We start from the raw sequence: 19276 nt of genomic DNA, 5'->3' as shown, positions 1-19276 counted from the left end.
AGCCCTGATACGCACAGGTGTGAGGAGGAAGTGGGAGAGGGGCGTGTGTGTGTGTGTGTGTCCATTGTGCTGCTGCTCTCACACCCACTGGGAGCTTTAGGAGAGGGTTATCTGAGCACATGCAGAGGACTGGAACGGGGAGGACCTTTGTTTGGGTTGCCTCCAGACACCCAGAAACACCACAGGGAGGAGGAAGGGGAAGATGACAAGGGCTCTACAAGCATGTGCAGAGGGCCCCCAAGGAGCAGGCGGCTGGCTGGGTGGGGTGGATCTTCAGCTGGGTTGCCACCCACCCCCAGAAATAGGAGGAGGAGTAGAATAGGTCCTTGAGCAAGTGCAGAATGCCCTGTGACAAGGAACCCTTGGACGGGCTCCTCCTCCTCCCAGGAAATCAACCGAGTGGGGGCCTTCTGTTCATGCTCAGGGGCTACCAGCCTCCCTTCCCCTCTCCTGGCCTGTGTCCTTGAAATCTCAGGGAAAGCTCAGCGCCAGCCTCCCCTTCCTTTGGGGAATACTCCTCCACTCCTTGTTGGGTTGCCACAGCACATAAGCACCTCTTCACCGCTACCTCAGTTTACAGTGCTTGCAAAAAGGCAAGTATAGACAGCCCTCGACTTACAGCAGTTCACTTAGCGACCGTTCAAAGTTACAACGGCACTGGAAAAAAAGAGAGTCTTACAACCGTTGTTCACACTGTTACGACTGTTGCATCATCCATGCGGTCACGTGACCAAATTTCAAGCCGCTTGGGAACTGACTCGCATTGATGACGGTTTGTAAGTGTCTCGGGGAGTCACGTGAAACCCCCCCTTTGGCATCCTTCTGAGAAGCCAAGTCAATGGGAAAAACCAGACTCACTTAAGAACCGTGTTAACTGCAAGGGTCGTGAAATGGAGCAAAATTCACTTAACAAATGTTTCACTGAGCAACAAAAAAAAAATCGAGGGCTCAATCCTGGTTGTATGTCGAGGACTACCTCTAAGTCCTTGACTTACAACCATCTGGAGATAAAGGAGAAGACAGAGAGCACATCCACACATTGCAATCTTGGTGTTTGGAGGCTATAGGGCAGAGGTCTCTCAAACTTGGCACTTTAAGACTTGTGGACTCCAACTCCCAGAATCCCTCAGCCGGCTGAGGGATTCTGGGAGTTGGAGTCCACAAGTCTTAAAGTTGCCAAGTTTGGAGACCTCTGATTAAGGAAACGATTCAAGATGAAAAATACCTGCATGTTTTATTAGACAACTGCTCTCTCTCTCTCTCTTTATGCCAACTGGCAGCAACTTCCAGAGTTTTGTCACCTTGAAACCTGACGTTCCCTAAGTGTGCAAAGTTCTCCATTCCTATGGAAAATCAGAATATGTGGCATAGGGCAGTGGGTTTTGTTTAGTGGCTGAAGCGCTGTAGCTCCTTACAGTTTTGACTCTCCTTTGTCCTGGTTTTCATATCAGGACCTTGAAATGCAGGAATAATACAGAAAACTTTTGCTTAAAGAGTTCGGTGTTTTTCTAAAAAAATAATCCCTCACTTGTAGGGTTTTGCATGTAAAAACGTTTTTTTTAAAATATGCTTGATGGCAATAGCTTTTGTAGTACTTCAAATTTTATTTCTATGGTACACATTTCATGGTGTTTTTTTTTCTTTGAAAAGTTTCGCTTCTCATCTAAGAAGCTTCTTCAGTTCAAAGAAGTCCAGTTTGTTGCCTTTTTTGGGGGGGGGGGGGAAACATCTTTGGGACAACTGTGACCTGGATGCTTTAAGAATCTCTCTAGATTTTTCTTGGATATATTTATTGACATTTAAATTAGGCTTCCTGGTTTGTCTCTTTGTTTGTTCAGCAGAGAAAGAAAGTTGTTAGTGACAACTCAGCATTTGAAGAGAGACTTTCTGGTTTTCTGATCTGTTTCTTGAAAGCTGCACAGGTTACTTTCTGCAAACCTGAGACTGTGTACATCTTCCCAATACTTTTCATTGAAGTGCACAGTTTCCTATTTTAGCATTGTGCTATTTCCATCCAGGGGAGGCTAAACTGTCTCCCCCCCCCCCCGAAAACTTAAAAGAACTCTTTGGAAGTAATTTAGTGCATAAGTGACCATTTCATGACCTCTGAAGGGAAATGTATTTTCCATCCAGATCAGAATTGCTTGGACCCTCTATGGGACATTCCCTGGAAGAAGTATTAGAATATACTTTGGACTGCTGAACAGATCATAGATTTCCTGTTAGGAAGACAAATGTCAGCATCTCTAACTTAGAAACATTTTACAACGGGTCTAGTTGGGTTTATGGAAAGCTGAAAGCAAAGATCGTCTTTAGTTATGCATTCTTGAACTTTATTTAGCCTCCTGGATAGTTAAGCTTTGCGTTAGGGATTTCTTGCTGCGAGATTTGTAAAGATACCAACAAGGGGGTCTGATAACAGAAGATCACATATTAACCTCTAAAGAATATAGATTGAGCAGATCTCCAAAGCGTACTGCTTGATCCTTTAATCCTTATTGTCAAGAAGGATCTGGAAGCATCATTTTTTCCCCCTTCCAGAGGTGAAGAAAGGGCTCCAAGTATCCATACCATATCCAGAGTTTCCTGCTGGGTTTCCCAGGAAGGAGTCTTTGATGTCCCTTCCATCCAAAGGGTTGGTGGATAGGGCCCCCCTCACAGTAGCCTCATGGCAGAGTTTCATTCTGGATCCTTGTGCTTTCTTTTTGGAAAGTCAGCTAAAATGGCGTTGGATCAATAAGACCTCCAGTGTGCAAACCTCGCCATCAAAGAGGTCGCCCCCAGAGGGTGTGATACGTGTAGGTTTTAAAGTGTATGATTAAGTTGTTTGCACTTTTTTCTTTTGATGAAGCTTTTCTTCTTCTTCTACCATATGTTGGTTGGCAACCTGCTGAGGCAGTGACTGGCTGCTAGAAAACTTTCCGTTTTGCGCTCAGAGGTTTTAGAAATAGCTCTTCCAAACTAATGTTTATACCTTTAGTCTTTGGACTTCAAGCGATGGGATTTCGGCTTTTTGTGTAAGCTGACTTGCTGGCTGGGGAATTCTGGGAGTTGAAGTCCCCCTGTCTTAAATTGGCCAAGTTTGAGAAACCCTGGTGTCCCCCATCCTTGATCGTTGACCTCTTTGGAAAACCAGAATGGAATGCTTGGCTTCTTCCGCTTTAAATTTAACTTGGAAGCTTTGAAGTTTTATTTTAGATAGTTGCTAGCTGACTTATCCCTTTGTTCGTGATAACCTCTCTCTCTCTGTGTGTCTCTGCCTCTTTCCCTCTGTGTCTCTGTCTCTCTCTCTCTCTCTGTCTCTCTCTCTCTATCTCTGTCTCTCTCTGTATGTGTCTCTGTGTCTCTGTCTCTCTCTCTGTCTCTCTCTCTCTGTCTCTCTCTCTGCCTCTCTTTGTTTCTCTCTCTCTCTGTCTCTTTCTTTCTCTCTCTCTCTCTCTCTCTCTCTCTCTGTCTCTCTCTCTCTATCTCTGTCTCTCTCTGTATGTGTCTCTGTCTCTCTCTCTGCCTCTCTTTGTCTCTCTCTCTTTCTCTCTCTCTGTCTCTTTCTTTCTCTCTCTGTCTCTCTCTCTCTCTCTCTCTGTCTCTCTCTCTCTATCTCTGTCTCTCTCTGTATGTGTCTCTGTCTCTCTCTCTGTCTCTCTCTCTGTCTCTCTCTCTTTCTCTCTCTCTGTCTCTTTCTTTCTCTCTCTGTCTCTCTCTCTCTATCTCTGTCTCTGTCTCTCTCTCTCTCTGTCTCTCTGTCTCTGTCTCTCTCTCTCTCTGTCTCTCTGTCTCTCTCTCTCTCTCTCTCTCTCTCTCCCTCCCTCCCTCTCTGCGATATGGTGCATTACAAGCCAAGGATATTCTGCTCAAAGAATTTTTCTCTCTCTTGTTTTTTCCCCCCCCCAGCCAAGCCGATATTTTCAGTTGACATTCATCCAGATGGGACCAAGTTTGCAACCGGAGGGCAAGGTAGGGTTGTCGAAAATGATTCTTGCTAAACTCCTGCACCTAGTCTGTCAAAGGAACTTAAACAGTTAACCTGTACAGGTACACTTCGCTTAGGGGGCCGCTGGTTCAGCCACAGTTCAGACTCGCCGTGGTGGGAGGGAAGACACAAAACTGGTCCACAAACATGGCGCTGCACCGCACCGCCCCCCAGGTCACGTGATCATGATTTGAGCACTTGGCAAACTGCTCTTACGGGAGTTGCAGTTTCCCACGGTCACGTGATTGCAGTCTGCCACTTTCCCTGCTGGCTCCCAACACGCAAAGTCCATGGGAAAGGTGAGCGGTCCTCACCGAACAACCTGCGATTTGCTTAGCGACCTCAGCAGTGGCGTTTCCCTCCTGCTAATTTGAAGTCATTAAGTGAGAACAGCCTGCAAACAAGCATCGGTTTGTCCTTAACAAATCTCTCCTGGATCAAGTCATGCTAAACGTATGTTTTATCTAAGGATAATTTTAAAGTGGTCCTTTTGATTGGGATACAGAAGCTGTTCTGACCTAGGCTTCCCCAACAGCACAAAGCCGACTCCTCGTCCCGATAAACCCCTTTTATTTAGTTTACAGTGAATTCCTCTCCAGCAAAGTCCCAGCTAACAGTCTTTCAAGATATTTCAACAATTACAGACCTTTATCAGACTTGGAGAGTTGCCAGGCTCATATCTTCCAAACGCCACGCTGTAGGAGACAATACTTGGCAAGGATGCAGGAACAGATCTTCACCCAAATCAACTAATTGTCTCCTGCAAAACCACACTCCCCTTTAGCTCCTCTTTTGTTCCCTATGGGAGGGGTCATTCAAACATCCACCTGTGCCTTTACTTCCGAGTCGACCCTTGTTCCTTAGCTGTTCCCTTCTTCTGGCAGCTCTGCACATGCGCACACTGGGAACAGGCTCCAGCTATTCTTCTGCCTCACTAATGTCCGACTCCAAAGGCAGCTGGTACATTTTCCCCCTAATTAAAGTGGTGCTAGCTACAGAATTAAAAAACAACAACACTGTGAATTAAGTGCTATAGGTGTTTCCTGAGACCTTAAATTATCATTAAAAATGTTTGTTGCTCTACAGAAGTTACATTTTCTGTAGAATCCAGGTTGTAGCTATGTTTTTTTCATAGTTTTGCAACTTTTAGCTAAACTTTAAAAGATGCAGCGCAAAACTGGATTGGAAAGGCGGCGTTTCTTTGTAGCGTATTTTTGTTAAGATCCTATTGCTGCACCAGAAGCCTCAGTGGAATTGGGCCTTCTCATTTTAAGCTGCGTGGACTTCAACTCCCAGAATTCCCCAGCCAGGCCATCTGGGGAATTCTGGGAGTTGAAGTCCACACAGCTTAAAGTTGCTAAGGTGGAGAAACCCTGCTGTATAAGCAGACACTTCTAGCGCTCTGTTATTTGCTAAATTAAGGAGGAGGTTACTCTCTGCTTCGAAGAAAGCTCTAAGGACAGTGAGCAAAGATACACAGCCTTTTTTTCTTTGTAGTAACTGCAGTGAAAAGTTTATTCTTCCTTGTGCCTTTAGGACAAGATTCCGGAAAAGTTGTAATATGGAATATGGCTCCTGTCCTCGAGGAGGAGGATGAAAAGAACGAGAATGTACCCAAAATGCTTTGTCAGATGGACAATCATTTAGGTATGGTAGAATAGATCTTTCTTTTGGGGGACTAATGGGCTAGCATAATTGGAGCGCCAGTTTGGTCTAGTGGTTAAGTCACCAGACTAGAAAGCAAAAGACCGTGAGTGCTAGTCCCACCTTTGGCATAAAAGACAGGTGACATTGGGCCAATCACTAGGAGATGGTGAGTTCTAGTCCCACCTTAGCCATGAAAGACAGCTGGATGACATTGGGCCAATCACTAGGAGATGGTGAGTTCTAGTCCCGAGTTAGGCACAAAAGCCAGCTGGGTGACTTTGGGCCAGTCACTCTCTTTCAGTTCAACCCACCTCACAGGGTTGTTGTTATGGGGAAAATAGGAGAAGGAAGAGGGTGTTTTGGATAAGTTCACCACCTTGTAAAAATAATAAAGGCAGGATACAAATAAGGCATATCATCCAATGCCGGACAGCTCATCTTACATGTTGGAGGATTAAAAAGACACCCGTGCTTTGAAAATATCACCGGGTGGTAGCTCTTCCACTAATACACGCTCCAACCTTAGTGTAAGAATGTGTTCTGGGGCTATTTCTTTTTTTCAAGCATCATCATCATCATCCCGTTTTTGTTTCAGCCTGTGTGAATTGCGTGCGATGGTCCAACAATGGCATATACCTTGCTTCTGGGGGAGATGATAAACTGATCATGGTCTGGAAAAGAGCAGCGTAAGTGTATTTTCCTCCCCTCTCTCTAAATTTAATTCTTGGCATCTTCCTTGTGCTCCTTTGGGGAAAAAAGTTCTTTATCTTATGCTCAAGGTTGGGTAAACACCTGTAACAATAACATCTATCTTGTAGTGACTCTATGGTGCCATATTTTATCATATTTTATCTACAAGAAAACTATCCAAGCTCAGAGAGCACCAGGGACCCCTCATTTCAACTCCAAACTGCAAATATTTTCCTTTATTGACTCCCTTCCTCTGTTTCTCCCCTAGGTACATTGGGCCCAGCACCGTGTTTGGTTCCAGTAGTAAGCTTGCTAATGTAGAGCAGTGGAGGTGTGTCTCAATTCTGAGAAGCCACTCAGGAGGTGAGAGTGCTTGAAACTGACCAGCTCAGGTTGATGACGTTTGGAAGTTGTACTTTTTTTTGGCATCGCGTTATTCCAGTCTAGTTACAGGTAGTCCTCAACTTGCAACAGTGCTTTTAGTGACCGAAGTTGCAACGGTGTTGAAAAAAAAATGACTTATGACTATTTTTCACACTTACAACCACAGCAGCATCCCCATAGTCATGTGATCCAAATTGAGACACTTGGCCAATGATGGCCTCAGGGTCACGTGATTCCCTTTGGCGACGTTCTGGCAAGCAAAAGTCAGAAGGGATAAGCCAGATTCGCTTAACCACGTGACTGATTTTTAACAACTTCAGAGATTCACTGGACAACGGTGGCAAGAGAGGTGTCAACTCATAAAATATTTCTAAGGTCTTTTTAGAGTTGCCAACAGAAGGGGGGAGCAGTGCAGCAGCTTGCAAATCAAAAGTGCATTCCGTAGATATTTTCAAAGATAGTAACTAGGTGATCGAAGTTTCTGCCGGGCAAAATCGTAACTGGAGTACTCTTGGCTATGGATGTGCCCCATTGGAGAATATGAATTGTGATACACCCAGGGGGTGGAGGGAAAAGCAGGGTCAAGGGTAACAGTGAATGATGTGTCTCAGAGTTGGCTCCACCCAGGCAGTGCCAGACACGTTAACTCCCAATAAATCCTTTTGGAGTTTTGGAAGTTTGGCTCGAGACTCAAGATTTAATTGGGGGTAACTGCCGGAATCCTGACAAAAGATTGCAAAACAGGGCCAAATTTACTTAACTGTCTGGCTTATCAGTAGAAATTTGGGTCTCCCTTATGGTCATACGTCAAGGGTTACCTGTATTTAGGTACCCCCAAAACAAGGATACCTGCAAGATATGGTTCACAAAGGCAGTTGTGATGTTACAATTGAAGCTCAGTTTAGTTTTTATGTACATCATGGAGGTCCAGTTGGGGTGTTGCACCCTCTGCCCAGCGGAGTAAGAACAGAAACCAACCAAATCCAGACTATGCAGGTAGTCCTCGACTTACGACATTTTGTTTAGTGACCGTTCAAAGTTACAGTGGCACTGAAAAATGTGACTTACAGTTGTGTTTCACAGTTGCGACCTTTGGAGCATCCCCATGCGCATGGGATCAATGGGGAAATCAGATTCACTTAACTGTCAGCTGGCTAACTTATCAACTGCAGCGATTCGCTTAACGGCAGCAAGGAAGGTTGTAAAATGGGGCACAAACTCATTTAACAAATGTCTCACTTAACGGCAGAAATTTGGGGCTCCATTGTGCTCGTAAGTCGAGGACTACCTGTATTAGTTTATTCAGGTAGTCTGGGGTAGGGGTCTCCAACTTTTTGTGACTTTAAGGCTCGTGAGCTTCTATTTCCCAGGCTGCTTGAGGAATTCTGGGAGTTGAAGTTTACAGGCCTTAAAGTTTCCAAAGTTGGAGACTTTGGGCTACAACCAGAAATATCCATACATTAGACCTCCCATCAGTCCCTCAAACCTGCTTGGTGCTTTGCAACACACCACCCCTGGAGTCACATGACCATAAATTTGGGCGCTAGGCCATGGGTTTGCCTTTGCCAACCCATTGCAGTGTCACAGGATTAATTGGTACGGACCAATTGGAATTCGTATTATCGTGTTTTTAAAACTTCTATGTAGACGTCATGGATGTGGCGTGGTCCCCTCACGACGCTTGGCTAGCCTCCTGCAGCGTGGACAACACGATTGTGATCTGGAATGCTCTCAAATTCCCTGGTAAGGATACTTGGAAGCTGCTTTTGGACTTTCTGCTTGAGAGGGCGGGGAAGGGGAAAATGAAACATTGATTTTTGGGTTTGGCTGATTAGATAGATTTATAGATAAGAGCCAAGGTGGCGCAGTGGTTAGAGTGTAGTACTGCAGGCTACCTCTGCTGCCTGCCAGCTGCCTGCAATTGGGGAGTTCGAATCTGACCAGGCTCAAGGTTGACTCAGCCTTCTGTCCTTCCGAGGTCGGTAAAATGAGGACCCAGATTGTTGGGGGCAAGAGGCTGATTCTGTAAACCGCTTAGAGAGGGCTGGAAAGCACTGTGAAGCGATATATAAGTCTAAATGTTATTGCTCCCTTCCTTCCTTCCTTCCTTCCTCCCTTCCTCCCTTCCTCCCATCCATCCATCCATCCATCCATCCTTCTGGTTAGAATGCAATAATGCAGACTGAATCACTGCCCACTGCCGGCAGTTCAATCCTGACCGGCTCAAGATTGACTCAGCCTTTCGTCCTTCCAAGGTCGGTAAAATAAGGTGGCCAGAGGCTGACTCTCTAAACCGCTTAGAGAGGGCTGTAAAGCACTGTGAAGTGGTATATAAGTTTAAGGGCTGTTGCTATTTGATATTATAGGAATGGCTACTATATACTATTGTATAAAAGTAAAAAGTCAAGGTTTCATGTTATTGTCTTATTCTACTGCATCAAAAGGACTCGGAAGTCAATGCTATTTTTTTTTCTTTCCCCCATCTACCTACACTTATCTCTCTTCCTCCTTTCCTTCCCTACTTCACCTTCGTTTTGCTTTATATTTTTGTACTTGATGCTTTGCTATATTAATTTCAAAAAATTCTGAATCTCAAAATTCCCTAGTAAGGGACCAGCACTAACTGAATTGTCCTGCCCATGGGTGAAGATCTCATCTCCTGCTTTTCTCTAATCTAAAGCATTTCTAGCCATCTTTCCACGCTCTCTCTCTCTTTTTTGTCCTCCCCGCAGAAATCCTTGCCACTCTGAAAGGTCACTCTGGCCTGGTTAAGGGGCTCACCTGGGACCCTGTTGGGAAATATATTGCCTCTCAAGCTGACGACCGAAGTTTGAAAGTCTGGCGAACCATGGACTGGCAGCTAGAAACCAGCATTACCAAACCTTTTGATGAAGTACGTCTTGCAGTAACCATGATCTTAACATTTTTCATGCATCGTTTCCATCCTTCCACAGTCGGGGCTTCCAAGTCAGTTTCAAAAACACCCACCTGCCCGAAACCCTTTAAAGCAGCTGCACCTTTTCCTGGAATCTCATAGTGGAGAGACCCAGCTGCTTGGAAAAAAAGTGGCAGAGAGTGGTTATGTCCAGACTCCGCATCACCTTTTGGGAGGTGGGGAATCAGATACTGCTATATAGGAGAGGACTAGGTTGAGCCCGAGGGAGGAGTCAGACGCAGGGGTGGGATTCCAAAAACCCAGCAATTGGTTTGCTTCCTGGTTGCTGGGTGGGCGTGGCCTACCAGAACTTTCGGGAGCCCATTTTTCACCTTCCCCAAAATCTGGAGGCTTACCTCAGGACTCTGGGAGGGCGAAAACTGCCTCTGGGGTCTGGAGGTCCTCCGGAAACAGGTCCATTTCCGAACTTCCGGAAAGTTCATTTTTGCCCTCCCAAAGTCTCCGCGTGGACCCTGCACTTACCTGCATACATTATCCGTGTGGAGACTCCTGGGAGGGGTGGGGCAGGGTGGGTGGGGCCACCTGATTGGTTCAACTATTGGTTCAGCAAACCAGTTGTAAATTTAACATCCGGTTTGTCCAAACCAGCTGAATCCTACCCCTGGTCAGAGGTGCCATCAGTCTCGAGTCCCTTCGCGCCCACAAGAGATCTGAGTCCATCCCACCTTGAATTCGTTGCCTCTTTATCCACCACCCGACTTGCTTTGACCGTTAGTAGTTCAGATTTTTGTAGAGAGCATTAGCATATCAGAAACCTGAACTCCTCTGAACTGCCTGGACTCTTGATTTCCTGCGTTTTGATGGTCCTATTCCATAATACAGGTGGTCCTCGACTTACAACAGTTCACTCAGTAACCCTTCAAAGTTACAACCGCACCGAAAAAAGGGACTTAGGAGCATTTTTCACCCTTAGGACTGTTGCAGCCTCCCCATGATCCTAGGATCGTAATTCAGACGCTTGGCAACTGACTCCTACTTATGACAGTGGCATCGTCCTGGGGTCACGTGGTCCCCTTTTCCGTCTGTCTCGGACTCGAGACTGATGACATGTCTGACGGATTCAGCCGGTTCGGACCGGTTCGAGCGAACCGGAAGTCAGTGGGAAAGCCACATTCACTTAACAACTACGTTACTAATTGAACAACTACAGTGATTCTGAGGCAAGCAAGGTCATAAAATGGGACACCCTTCCCTTAACAGATGTCTCACTTAGCAGCAGAAATTTTGGCCTGGATCGCGATCGTTAAGTCGAGTGTTATATCCACCCGATGTGTTCGCGGGATAGCATCCCATGCTATGGAAAGTCCAAATAGACCTGCTTGTTTCTTTCATGTTTCTCTGCCCATGAACCTTTTGCCAAAGTTCTGACTGTCAGCTTTGGAAGCCATGATTGAGACCAAATGCTCCCACGCTGCCACCTTTTGAGCCTGGGAAAGCGGGAGGGGGGAAATTTCTTGGAGTGTGTATGTAGTTAGACATAATAACATTCTTTTTCTAAGTCAAGGTCATGTTATTTCTGCACCTGGGTGAGGGGACATCTCAAGTTGGGACGGATGGTGATTGGGCCATGTGATGTGATGATGGGGTGCAGGGGGTGGATTTTGTAGTTTTTACTTATTGCAAGGAAGCCCGGAACTTTCAGCTTCGGGATTCCCCAGTTGTGCCAATTTACTATCCAAATAAAAAAGAACCTTTGAGAAGATGCCTGTCTCGGAGTTATTAGTTGGAGTGGAAGTTTTCTGGAATGCCGACACTGACTTCATTTTGTGCACAATGCCCTTGTTCTCTTTCAGTGTGGGGGCACAACACACGTGTTGCGCATCAGCTGGTCTCCTGACGGGCACTACCTGGTCTCGGCTCACGCGATGAATAACTCTGGGCCCACCGCCCAGATCATTGAGAGGGACGGATGGAAAACCAACATGGATTTTGTCGGCCACCGCAAAGCAGTGACCGTCGTGGTGAGTTCTCTCCCATCCAGAAGGTAGATTGCTCCCAAAGTTAATGGCGTCAAAGAAAAAGGTGATTAGTCAGGCTTTGAAAGGAGTCCTGCTTGAGGGTTCATAATTAGGGGAGCCGCCTTGTAGGGGAGATGGGCTTCGTAACAATTTAATTGATAAATGAAATGTTGATATGGGTAGATTGAAGGAAGAGTCAAAATACTCAGAATATCAGGCTCAACAGCAGTAACTGTGAGAGAGATCTTGGAGTCTTAGTGGACAACCAGCTAAATATCAGCCAGCGGTGTGTGGTGGCAGCCAAAAAAGCTAATGCAATCCTAAGTTGCATTAACAGAGGGATACAATTGAGATCAAGGAGGTATTAATAAAGCCTTAGTAAGACCACACCTAGAGGACTGCATCCAGTTTTGGTCACCACACTATTAAAAAGATGTTGAGACTCTAGAAAAAAGATGTTGAGACTCCCTTCCCTTTCGTTTTTTAAAGATAATATAAAATAAAAAAAAAGAAATGCTGTTTTTTGCTCCAGACTTATTTCTTTTAATATGAAACTCTCATAACAGATTATCTGTTATTTGTTATCAGAGTTTCATATTAAAAGAAATAAGTCTGGAGCAAAAAACAGCATTTCTTTTTCTTTTTTTATATATATTATCTTTAAAAAAAAACACAAGAATATTCCCGTTAAGAAAGTACAGGTCAGCTTACTGCCACAATGGAGCCCAAAATTCATGTCGCTAAGTGAGAATCTCTCCCCCACCCCTCCCAATTTCACGGCTTTTCTTGCCACATTTGCTAAGTGAATTCCTACAGTTGTTTAAATGATTAACAAGGTTGTTAAGTGAACCTGGCTTCCCCCATTGACTGGTCAGAAGGTTTCCAAAGGGGATTCCGTGACCCCAGGACACTGCAACTGTCATAAATGTGAGTCTCTTGTCCATAGGGATGCTTTGATGGTCATAAGTGAGAGGACCAGTCCTAACTCCCTTTAAAAAAAAAAAAAGTGCTGTTGTAATTTTAAACAGCCACTTAAAAACTACCTGCAAAGTATCTCTGGGTTCAAAGTATCTCCTGCAAATTATCTCTTTGGTATCTCTTTTTTAAAGAAAAAAAACAACCCCATTTTTCCCCCCCCCCAGAAATTCAATCCAAAAATCTTTAAGAAGAAACAAAAGAATGGCAGCTCCACCAAACCAAGCTGCCCTTATTGCTGTTGTGCCGTTGGGAGCAAAGACCGGTCACTTTCTGTCTGGGTAAGTAACAGGCCGGGTCAGATTTGAAGGGGGTAGGTGGTCTTTTGTGTGTCCTGTCTTTTTTGTACCCTGGGAAGCAATCAAAATTGTTTGGCCCTCCTTCTTGGGATGATGTTTTAAGCAAGAGGTGTCCAACCTTGGCAACTTCAAGACTTGTGGACTTCCAACTCCCAGCATATGGCCGACTGGGGAAATTCTGGGAGCTGAAGTCCAAACGTCTTAAAATTGACACGGTTCTCGTCAGTTGCTTGAGATGATATAGGATCTCCTCCTTGAGCACAGAGGGCTGGACTAGAAGACCTCCAAGGTCCCTTCCAGCTCTGTTATTTTAGCTTCTCTTTCGAAGTATTGGGTTTTTAAAACATGGTGCATATTCAGTCCCTTCTCCTTTCAACACGAAGGAGAGGATGTCGGGGTACCAGTCTACCTACAGAAGGACAGAAATGCAGAAATCGGTTAAGAAAACTGGAGGATTTATTCTGCGCTGCATATCTAACGCTTCGTCCTCGGTTTCTGGCAACAACCTTAATCTAACAGCTGTATTCAGATTCCTGAGTTTCATTTGTCTCTCCCTTGTTCGTTGTTTTTTTTTTAAAAGACAACAGTGAGGAACCAATGGCCAATCAAAGCAGTTTTTATTTGCAGCCAAACTGGCCGGTGGCTCAGAATTTAAAATTTCTACTAGGTTGTAAACCTCATCATTTCTCCTCCTTCAGATTCAAACGTGGGGAAATTTCTGGCCCTGATGCTGTTCTGAAACACTCTTGCAGCAAAGATGAATGTATGCTAAATTAAATATGTCTTTAAATCTTAGGACATGAGACGCCTACTTATAATACCTGTAATTTTGTTTTTAGCTGACGTGTCTGAAAAGGCCATTGGTCGTCATACACGAGCTGTTTGACAAATCCATCATGGATATCTCATGGTAAGAAGAGGTGGCTTTCTCAGGGACTTGCCTTCAGAAGTTGTGGGTGTTCCATCACCAGAGGCTTTTAAGAAGAGACTGGGCAGCCATTTGTTTGAAATGCCACAGGGTCTCCTGCTTAAGCAGGGGGTTGGACTAGATGACCTAAAAGGTCCCTTCCAACTCTGTTATTCTGTTAAAAGTCTCCTCTCTTCAATGTTATTTTAAGCGTTTACGTCAGAACAACCAAATCTTCACGCAAAGAATTCAGTTAGCTACTTTACTCCTCATGCTATCCACATGTATAATTCTAAGAGCACATTTTTACGATGAAAATTAATCACGACCTGCCACCTTTAAATGATCCAACCCAAAAAGGATTTATTTATTTACCGTAGGCCAAACGTTCTTTAATTACAATTGCGGGATCCTTGGGAGCTCTCTGAATTTGGGTTGTTTTCTTGCAGACATTTCATCACCCAGCTAGGTAACTTCATCAGTGTTAGAATTGCAAATCCACACCAAAAGAGTTTTCCCAGAGGGGTGAAACAGGATTGAGCGAAGCCCACATTTTCTGAAAAGCAGAAATGATTCCAGAGTTACCTTTTTGGGGGGGGTTTCAAATGCTTCTTGGATGAGAAGCAAAACGTTTTCAAGGACAAACAAAGTTTATTTTTTTTAAAGCCTCTTTGGGACAACCATGATCTGGATGAGTGAGATATTTTTTTCTTTCTTCTCCTCCTCCAGGACTTTGAACGGCCTTGGCATTTTAGTGTGCTCCATGGATGGATCCGTGGCATTTCTGGATTTTTCCCAAGACGAGCTTGGAGACCCCCTGAGCGACGAAGAAAAGGTGGTTATGGTTTACGCTGAGCATGCTGACCTTTCTAATTCCTTCTGCTTTAAATATTCTCAGTGTCAGGGATTCTGGCACTTAACCCCATTTAAATCATGAGTCTCGAGCAAAACTTCCAAAAAGGATTTGTCGGGACTTGACATGCCAGCACTGCCTGGGTGTAGCCGCCTCTGAGATACATCATTCATTGTTACCCTTGACCCTGATTTTCCCCCAACCCCTGGAGGTATCGTAATTCATATTCTCCAATGGGACACATCCATAGCCCAGAGTCATCAATCATCTTCTCCAGTTAGACTTTTGCTCGGCAGAAACTTCCAGTCACCTAGTTACTATCTTTGAAAACATTTCTGGAATGCACTTTTGATTTGCAAGCTGCCGCACTGCTCCCCGCTTTCCCCCCTTTCTGTTGGCGACTCTAAAAAGACTGTAGAACTATTTTAAGAGTTGACACTCAAGACTGCCTAGAGCAGGGGTGTCCAACTCGATTTCATTGAGGGACACCTCAGGGTTGTGTTTGACCTCGGGGGGCCAGGGTGGGCGTGGCCAGCTTAATGACACCTGTGTCAGGGACACCTGTGGCAGCCCGAGGACTCTGCTAGGGAAAACAGGCTCCCAAGCTCCGTTTCTGGCTGCAACAGCCTCCTGCAAATCTCTGGCCAGGGAAAACAGCCTTATTTTCCCTGGCAGAGGCACCGTGGGCCGGTCTATTTGCAGGGTGGCCCTGAGGGCCAGATCTAAGCACCGCGGGGCCCAGATTTTGACCCCCCCCTGGCCTAGATGGTCTGATCTTACGTCCCGATGCTCTTTCCCCCTTCAGAGCAACATCCACCAGTCGACTTACGGTAAAAGTTTGGCTATCATGACGGAGGCGCATCTCTCGACGGCTATTATTGAGAATCCGGAGATGCTCAAGTACCAGCAAAGGCAACAGCAAGCGGAGAAGAAGAACGAGGCCCTCCGAGACGGAACGGGTTCGGGAGCAGCGATAATGGCGCCTAAGCTGGCCAGCATGGTGAATGGAGAAAGCTTAGAGGACATTAGAAAGGTAGCGATTTCCTCTGCCCTCTTCGGTTCTTTGGTCCTCCTTCTCTGGTGAACTGATGATAAAATACAATATACCTGTCCTGCCATGTAGCTATGGAAGATCTGATGCCTTTTTGATAGAAGATTGTCCCTTCCTTCCTTCCTTCCTTCCTTCCTTCCTTCCTTCCTTCCTTCCTTCCTTCCTTCCTTCCTTCCTTCCTTCCTTCCTTCCTTCTTCCCTTCCTTCCTTCCCTTTCTGTCCCTCTTCCTCCCTCCCTCCCTTTCTATCCCCCTCCCTTTCTCCCTTTCTCTCTGTCATCTCTTTCCTTCTCTCTTTTACACATATATCTTCCTCCCTCCTCCCTTTCTATCCCTCTTCCTATCTCCTTTTCTCTCTATCTTCTCTTTACTTCTCTCTTTACAAGTATATTTTCCTTCCTTCTTCCCTTCCTGCCTTCCTCTCTCCCTTTCTGTCCCTCTTCCTATCTCCCTTCCTCTCTGTCTCCGTCCCTCCCCATCTTTCCCCCCTTTCTTTCTCCCTATTTCTCTCTCTCTTCCTCCCTCCCTCTTTTCTGCCTCCTTCCTGCCTCCCTTTCTCCCTTCCTCTCTGTTATATCTTTCCTTCTCTCTTTACACGTATATCTTCCTTCCTCCCTCCCTTTCTATCCATCTTCTTATCTACTTTTTTCTCTGTCTTCTCTTTACTTTTCTCTTGTATACAAGTATATCTTCCTTCCTTCCTTCCTTCCTTCCTTCCTTCCTTCCTTCTTACTTACTTACTTACTTACTTACTTATTTTGTGTCTAGGGAACACAAGGTTGAGGCAGTCCATTGTAAAGAGATGAAGCAAAACTGCCCTTAAAAGTAGATTAACTGTCTTTTAACACGTCATTGGGAGTAAAAAAACAAAACTAAACCCAATGGCTAATGGAAAATAGGGAGCTTTCATATCAACATAGAGATCTTTTGATATATCTATTCATCTAACATTTCTTTATCCCTCCCATTCATACGGCCGCCAACCTGAACAAGTGATACCGGGAGGCTGTATTGCGTTTGTCCAAGTGATACTTGGACAAACTGTTGTGACTACAAAAACCCCAAATCCTAATCATCCCCATTTCTTCCTGGCAGAACCTATTAAAGAAGCAAGTTGAGACCAGGACAGCCGATGGTCGGCGAAGGATCACACCGCTCTGCATAGCTCAGCTGGACACAGGGTACTGTTTTCAAAGTATTTTGGACTTTTTATTTTGTTTTGAAACCAAACGGTAGCATTGGACAAAATGCCTCCCACCTTGCAAAGCCCCCTTCTCCCCCCCCAGCCCTAGGATAATGCAGGCCAGACCAAACCACTTTCAAAAGGATCTCCCCCCCCCTCTCCATTCTGCTAGGAACACACAGAACGAACAAGATGTTTCCAAATATCACCTCTCCTTTTTTAAAAAAAAAAAATATCCGCAGATTTCAGCCCGTACAAATGGTCCTCAGCTTACGCCCAGAATTGGGAACAACGGGGGGCTCTTGTTGTTTAAGCGCGTTCAGTGAATTGTGCACCCAATCGCACGATCTTTGTCCCGCAGTCGTTAGGCAGGTCGCCGCAGTCACTAAGCGAACCGTGCTTTTTGTTAAATAAATCTGCCACTCTGGTTCACCGAACCATCCTGGGTCTTTAACACGGCCGTTAAGCAAACCCTGTCTTTCTCCCCCATGAATTTTGCTTGTCCGAAGCCAGTTGGCAAGGTTGCCAGCGGCCATCACATCAACCCCCGGATGCTACCGCTGTCATCAATGGCCTGTCGGTTTTCAAATATTTTAATTTTGATCCTGTGACCCAAGGACCCCTGCGACCGTTGTTAGTGTGAGGACGGGTCATAAGTCACTTTTCTGTCGCAACTTTGAACAGTCACTAAACAAAGGCTTGTAAGTTGTAGGCCACAGTCCTGTTTCAATTATATAGAAATTGTCCCGATTGGTACGGCGGGGATAACGAAGTGATGCAGTGGCTTAGAGGTGGATCTCTCCCCTCACAATCAGGAGGCTGTGAGTTCAATCCTAGGTAGGGGCAGAAATTTCTCTCTGGGCACACTGAGACTATATCTGCTGAACAAAACTCCGCATTGGCGGCAGGAAGGGCATCCGGCCATTCAAACGCTCTGCTAGCTCCATTCAGTTGCCCAGACTCTACCCGGCAAGGGATTATGGGGTTCATTAAAAGGAGATGATGGTCCGGCGGGGATAATATGCCCCGATTTCCCCTGACCGCCTTTCTTTTTCCCCCCACAGGGATTTTTCGACAGCCCTCTTTAACAGCATCCCACTCTCGGGGTCTTTAGCCGGGTCCATGATGTCAGCTTCCCAGACCAATCAGCTCATAGCGTTAGATTACAACGCGGCCAACTCCCTGGGCACCGTTAAGCCTGCCTTAGAGCCCATGGCAGCGGCCGCTAAGTCGGCGGAAGACGTAGCCAACAAGGATGGGTGAGCATCAAACGGAAGGCCTTCTCCTTGCGAATTGGGCGGGGGAGGGGACTAAGGACCCGTTCACTGCAGATCTATGGGTTGGCTTAGTGAGGAGGAAGTCCTGTATATATATATTTAAATTATTTTGAATAATTAAATGGAATTGTTCCACAGCGAGCTCTCCTGTGGCAAATTGGCCCTGGCCAAGGCGAGTAGGCGGTAGTGAGTTGGCCGCAGCAAGTTGTCCTCCTTTGCTTGCTCCTAGAACCTAGATACACAAACGGAAATTCCTCGGGTTAGGTCAGGTTAAGTTTCTGAAGGACTTGGATGTGGCTTCCCTTGATGCCTCTCTCGTAGGTTGTCCCCGGTCTCGAATGTTAACCCGTGCAAAGCGAGCCCATCCACTGGTCTGATCCGGATCTGTCCCAGTCCCGGATACTCGAGAGCTGCGTTTCTCAACCGTCTACGGCTTTCAGAGAGGTGGGCTTCAACTTCCAGAATTCTGGCTGGGGAATTCCGGGAGTTGAAATCCACCCATCTCCAAGCTGCCTCCGTTGAGAAACGCCGCTTTAGAAAAGGGATGGCACTTGGGTTGAGTGTGGCCCTTGCCCCTACATCCAATGGGGTAAGGGGTAGTAGCCACGGCGGTTCGTGATGTTATTTCTTGCCAATCCTGAGCAGAGTTGGACCCCTGCCGGATACGTGGGATGCTTCAAATACGCTTTTTGCTTTTTCTCTTTTCCCAGTGTGAACACTACCTCGACTTCAGCTGCTCTCCCGGCCTCTTCGTCCTCCGTGATGCCCGCCTCTTCTAAGATTGAGCCCATGAAGGCTTTCGATTCTCGGTTTACAGAGCGATCCAAAGCAACCTCAGGGACTTCCCCCGTCTCGCAAGCCAATCAAGTTACCTTGGACAGGTGAGATGCAGAACTGGAAAAAAAAAATCATTGCAGTTGGACGCCTTTTTTTTTAAAGCAAAGGAGAAAGCACCCAGCTAGTCAGTCTCCTCCGTTTTGCAGCCCAGAGAATGCTGGTTTAGGGAGATAGGATAGGCACTTCACAAATTTAAATGCCCACTAGATGGCAGCAAAGAGACCCAGAAACACTCATTCTTTGGCGCACTCTAGTGGTCAGCCAACTGTTTACATTCTTGATTGGAACCC

At 45.8% G+C, this 19276-nt stretch overlaps 1 protein-coding gene across 2 annotated transcripts in view; it reads left to right on the top strand.

The window, feature by feature from the left end:
• The window catches only part of HIRA (histone cell cycle regulator), a 33284-nt gene that overhangs the window by 1689 nt on the left and 12319 nt on the right, over positions 1-19276 (top strand). Inside the window, exons 2-15 of one of the 2 annotated variants that reach the window (XM_087942435.1) lie at positions 3892-3954; positions 5507-5617; positions 6213-6303; positions 6576-6670; positions 8339-8434; positions 9424-9584; positions 11441-11608; positions 12748-12861; positions 13719-13789; positions 14516-14621; positions 15445-15672; positions 16785-16870; positions 17937-18131; positions 18860-19030. In XM_087942435.1, the coding sequence (XP_087798561.1) occupies positions 3892-3954; positions 5507-5617; positions 6213-6303; positions 6576-6670; positions 8339-8434; positions 9424-9584; positions 11441-11608; positions 12748-12861; positions 13719-13789; positions 14516-14621; positions 15445-15672; positions 16785-16870; positions 17937-18131; positions 18860-19030 (1756 nt within the window). The remainder of the gene's footprint in view (positions 1-3891; positions 3955-5506; positions 5618-6212; positions 6304-6575; positions 6671-8338; positions 8435-9423; positions 9585-11440; positions 11609-12747; positions 12862-13718; positions 13790-14515; positions 14622-15444; positions 15673-16784; positions 16871-17936; positions 18132-18859; positions 19031-19276) is intronic. The other variant, XM_087942437.1, reaches the window with a different exon arrangement.

This window comes from Notechis scutatus, chromosome 13 (assembly GCF_049901735.1).
Source record: "Notechis scutatus isolate UNSWTSFEM ecotype Mainland chromosome 13, rNotScu1.2, whole genome shotgun sequence".
In the NCBI taxonomy this organism is placed as follows: domain Eukaryota; kingdom Metazoa; phylum Chordata; class Lepidosauria; order Squamata; family Elapidae; genus Notechis; species Notechis scutatus.
Note: the sequence above shows the minus strand (reverse complement) of the source record. Positions and strands in the feature narration are given on the sequence as shown.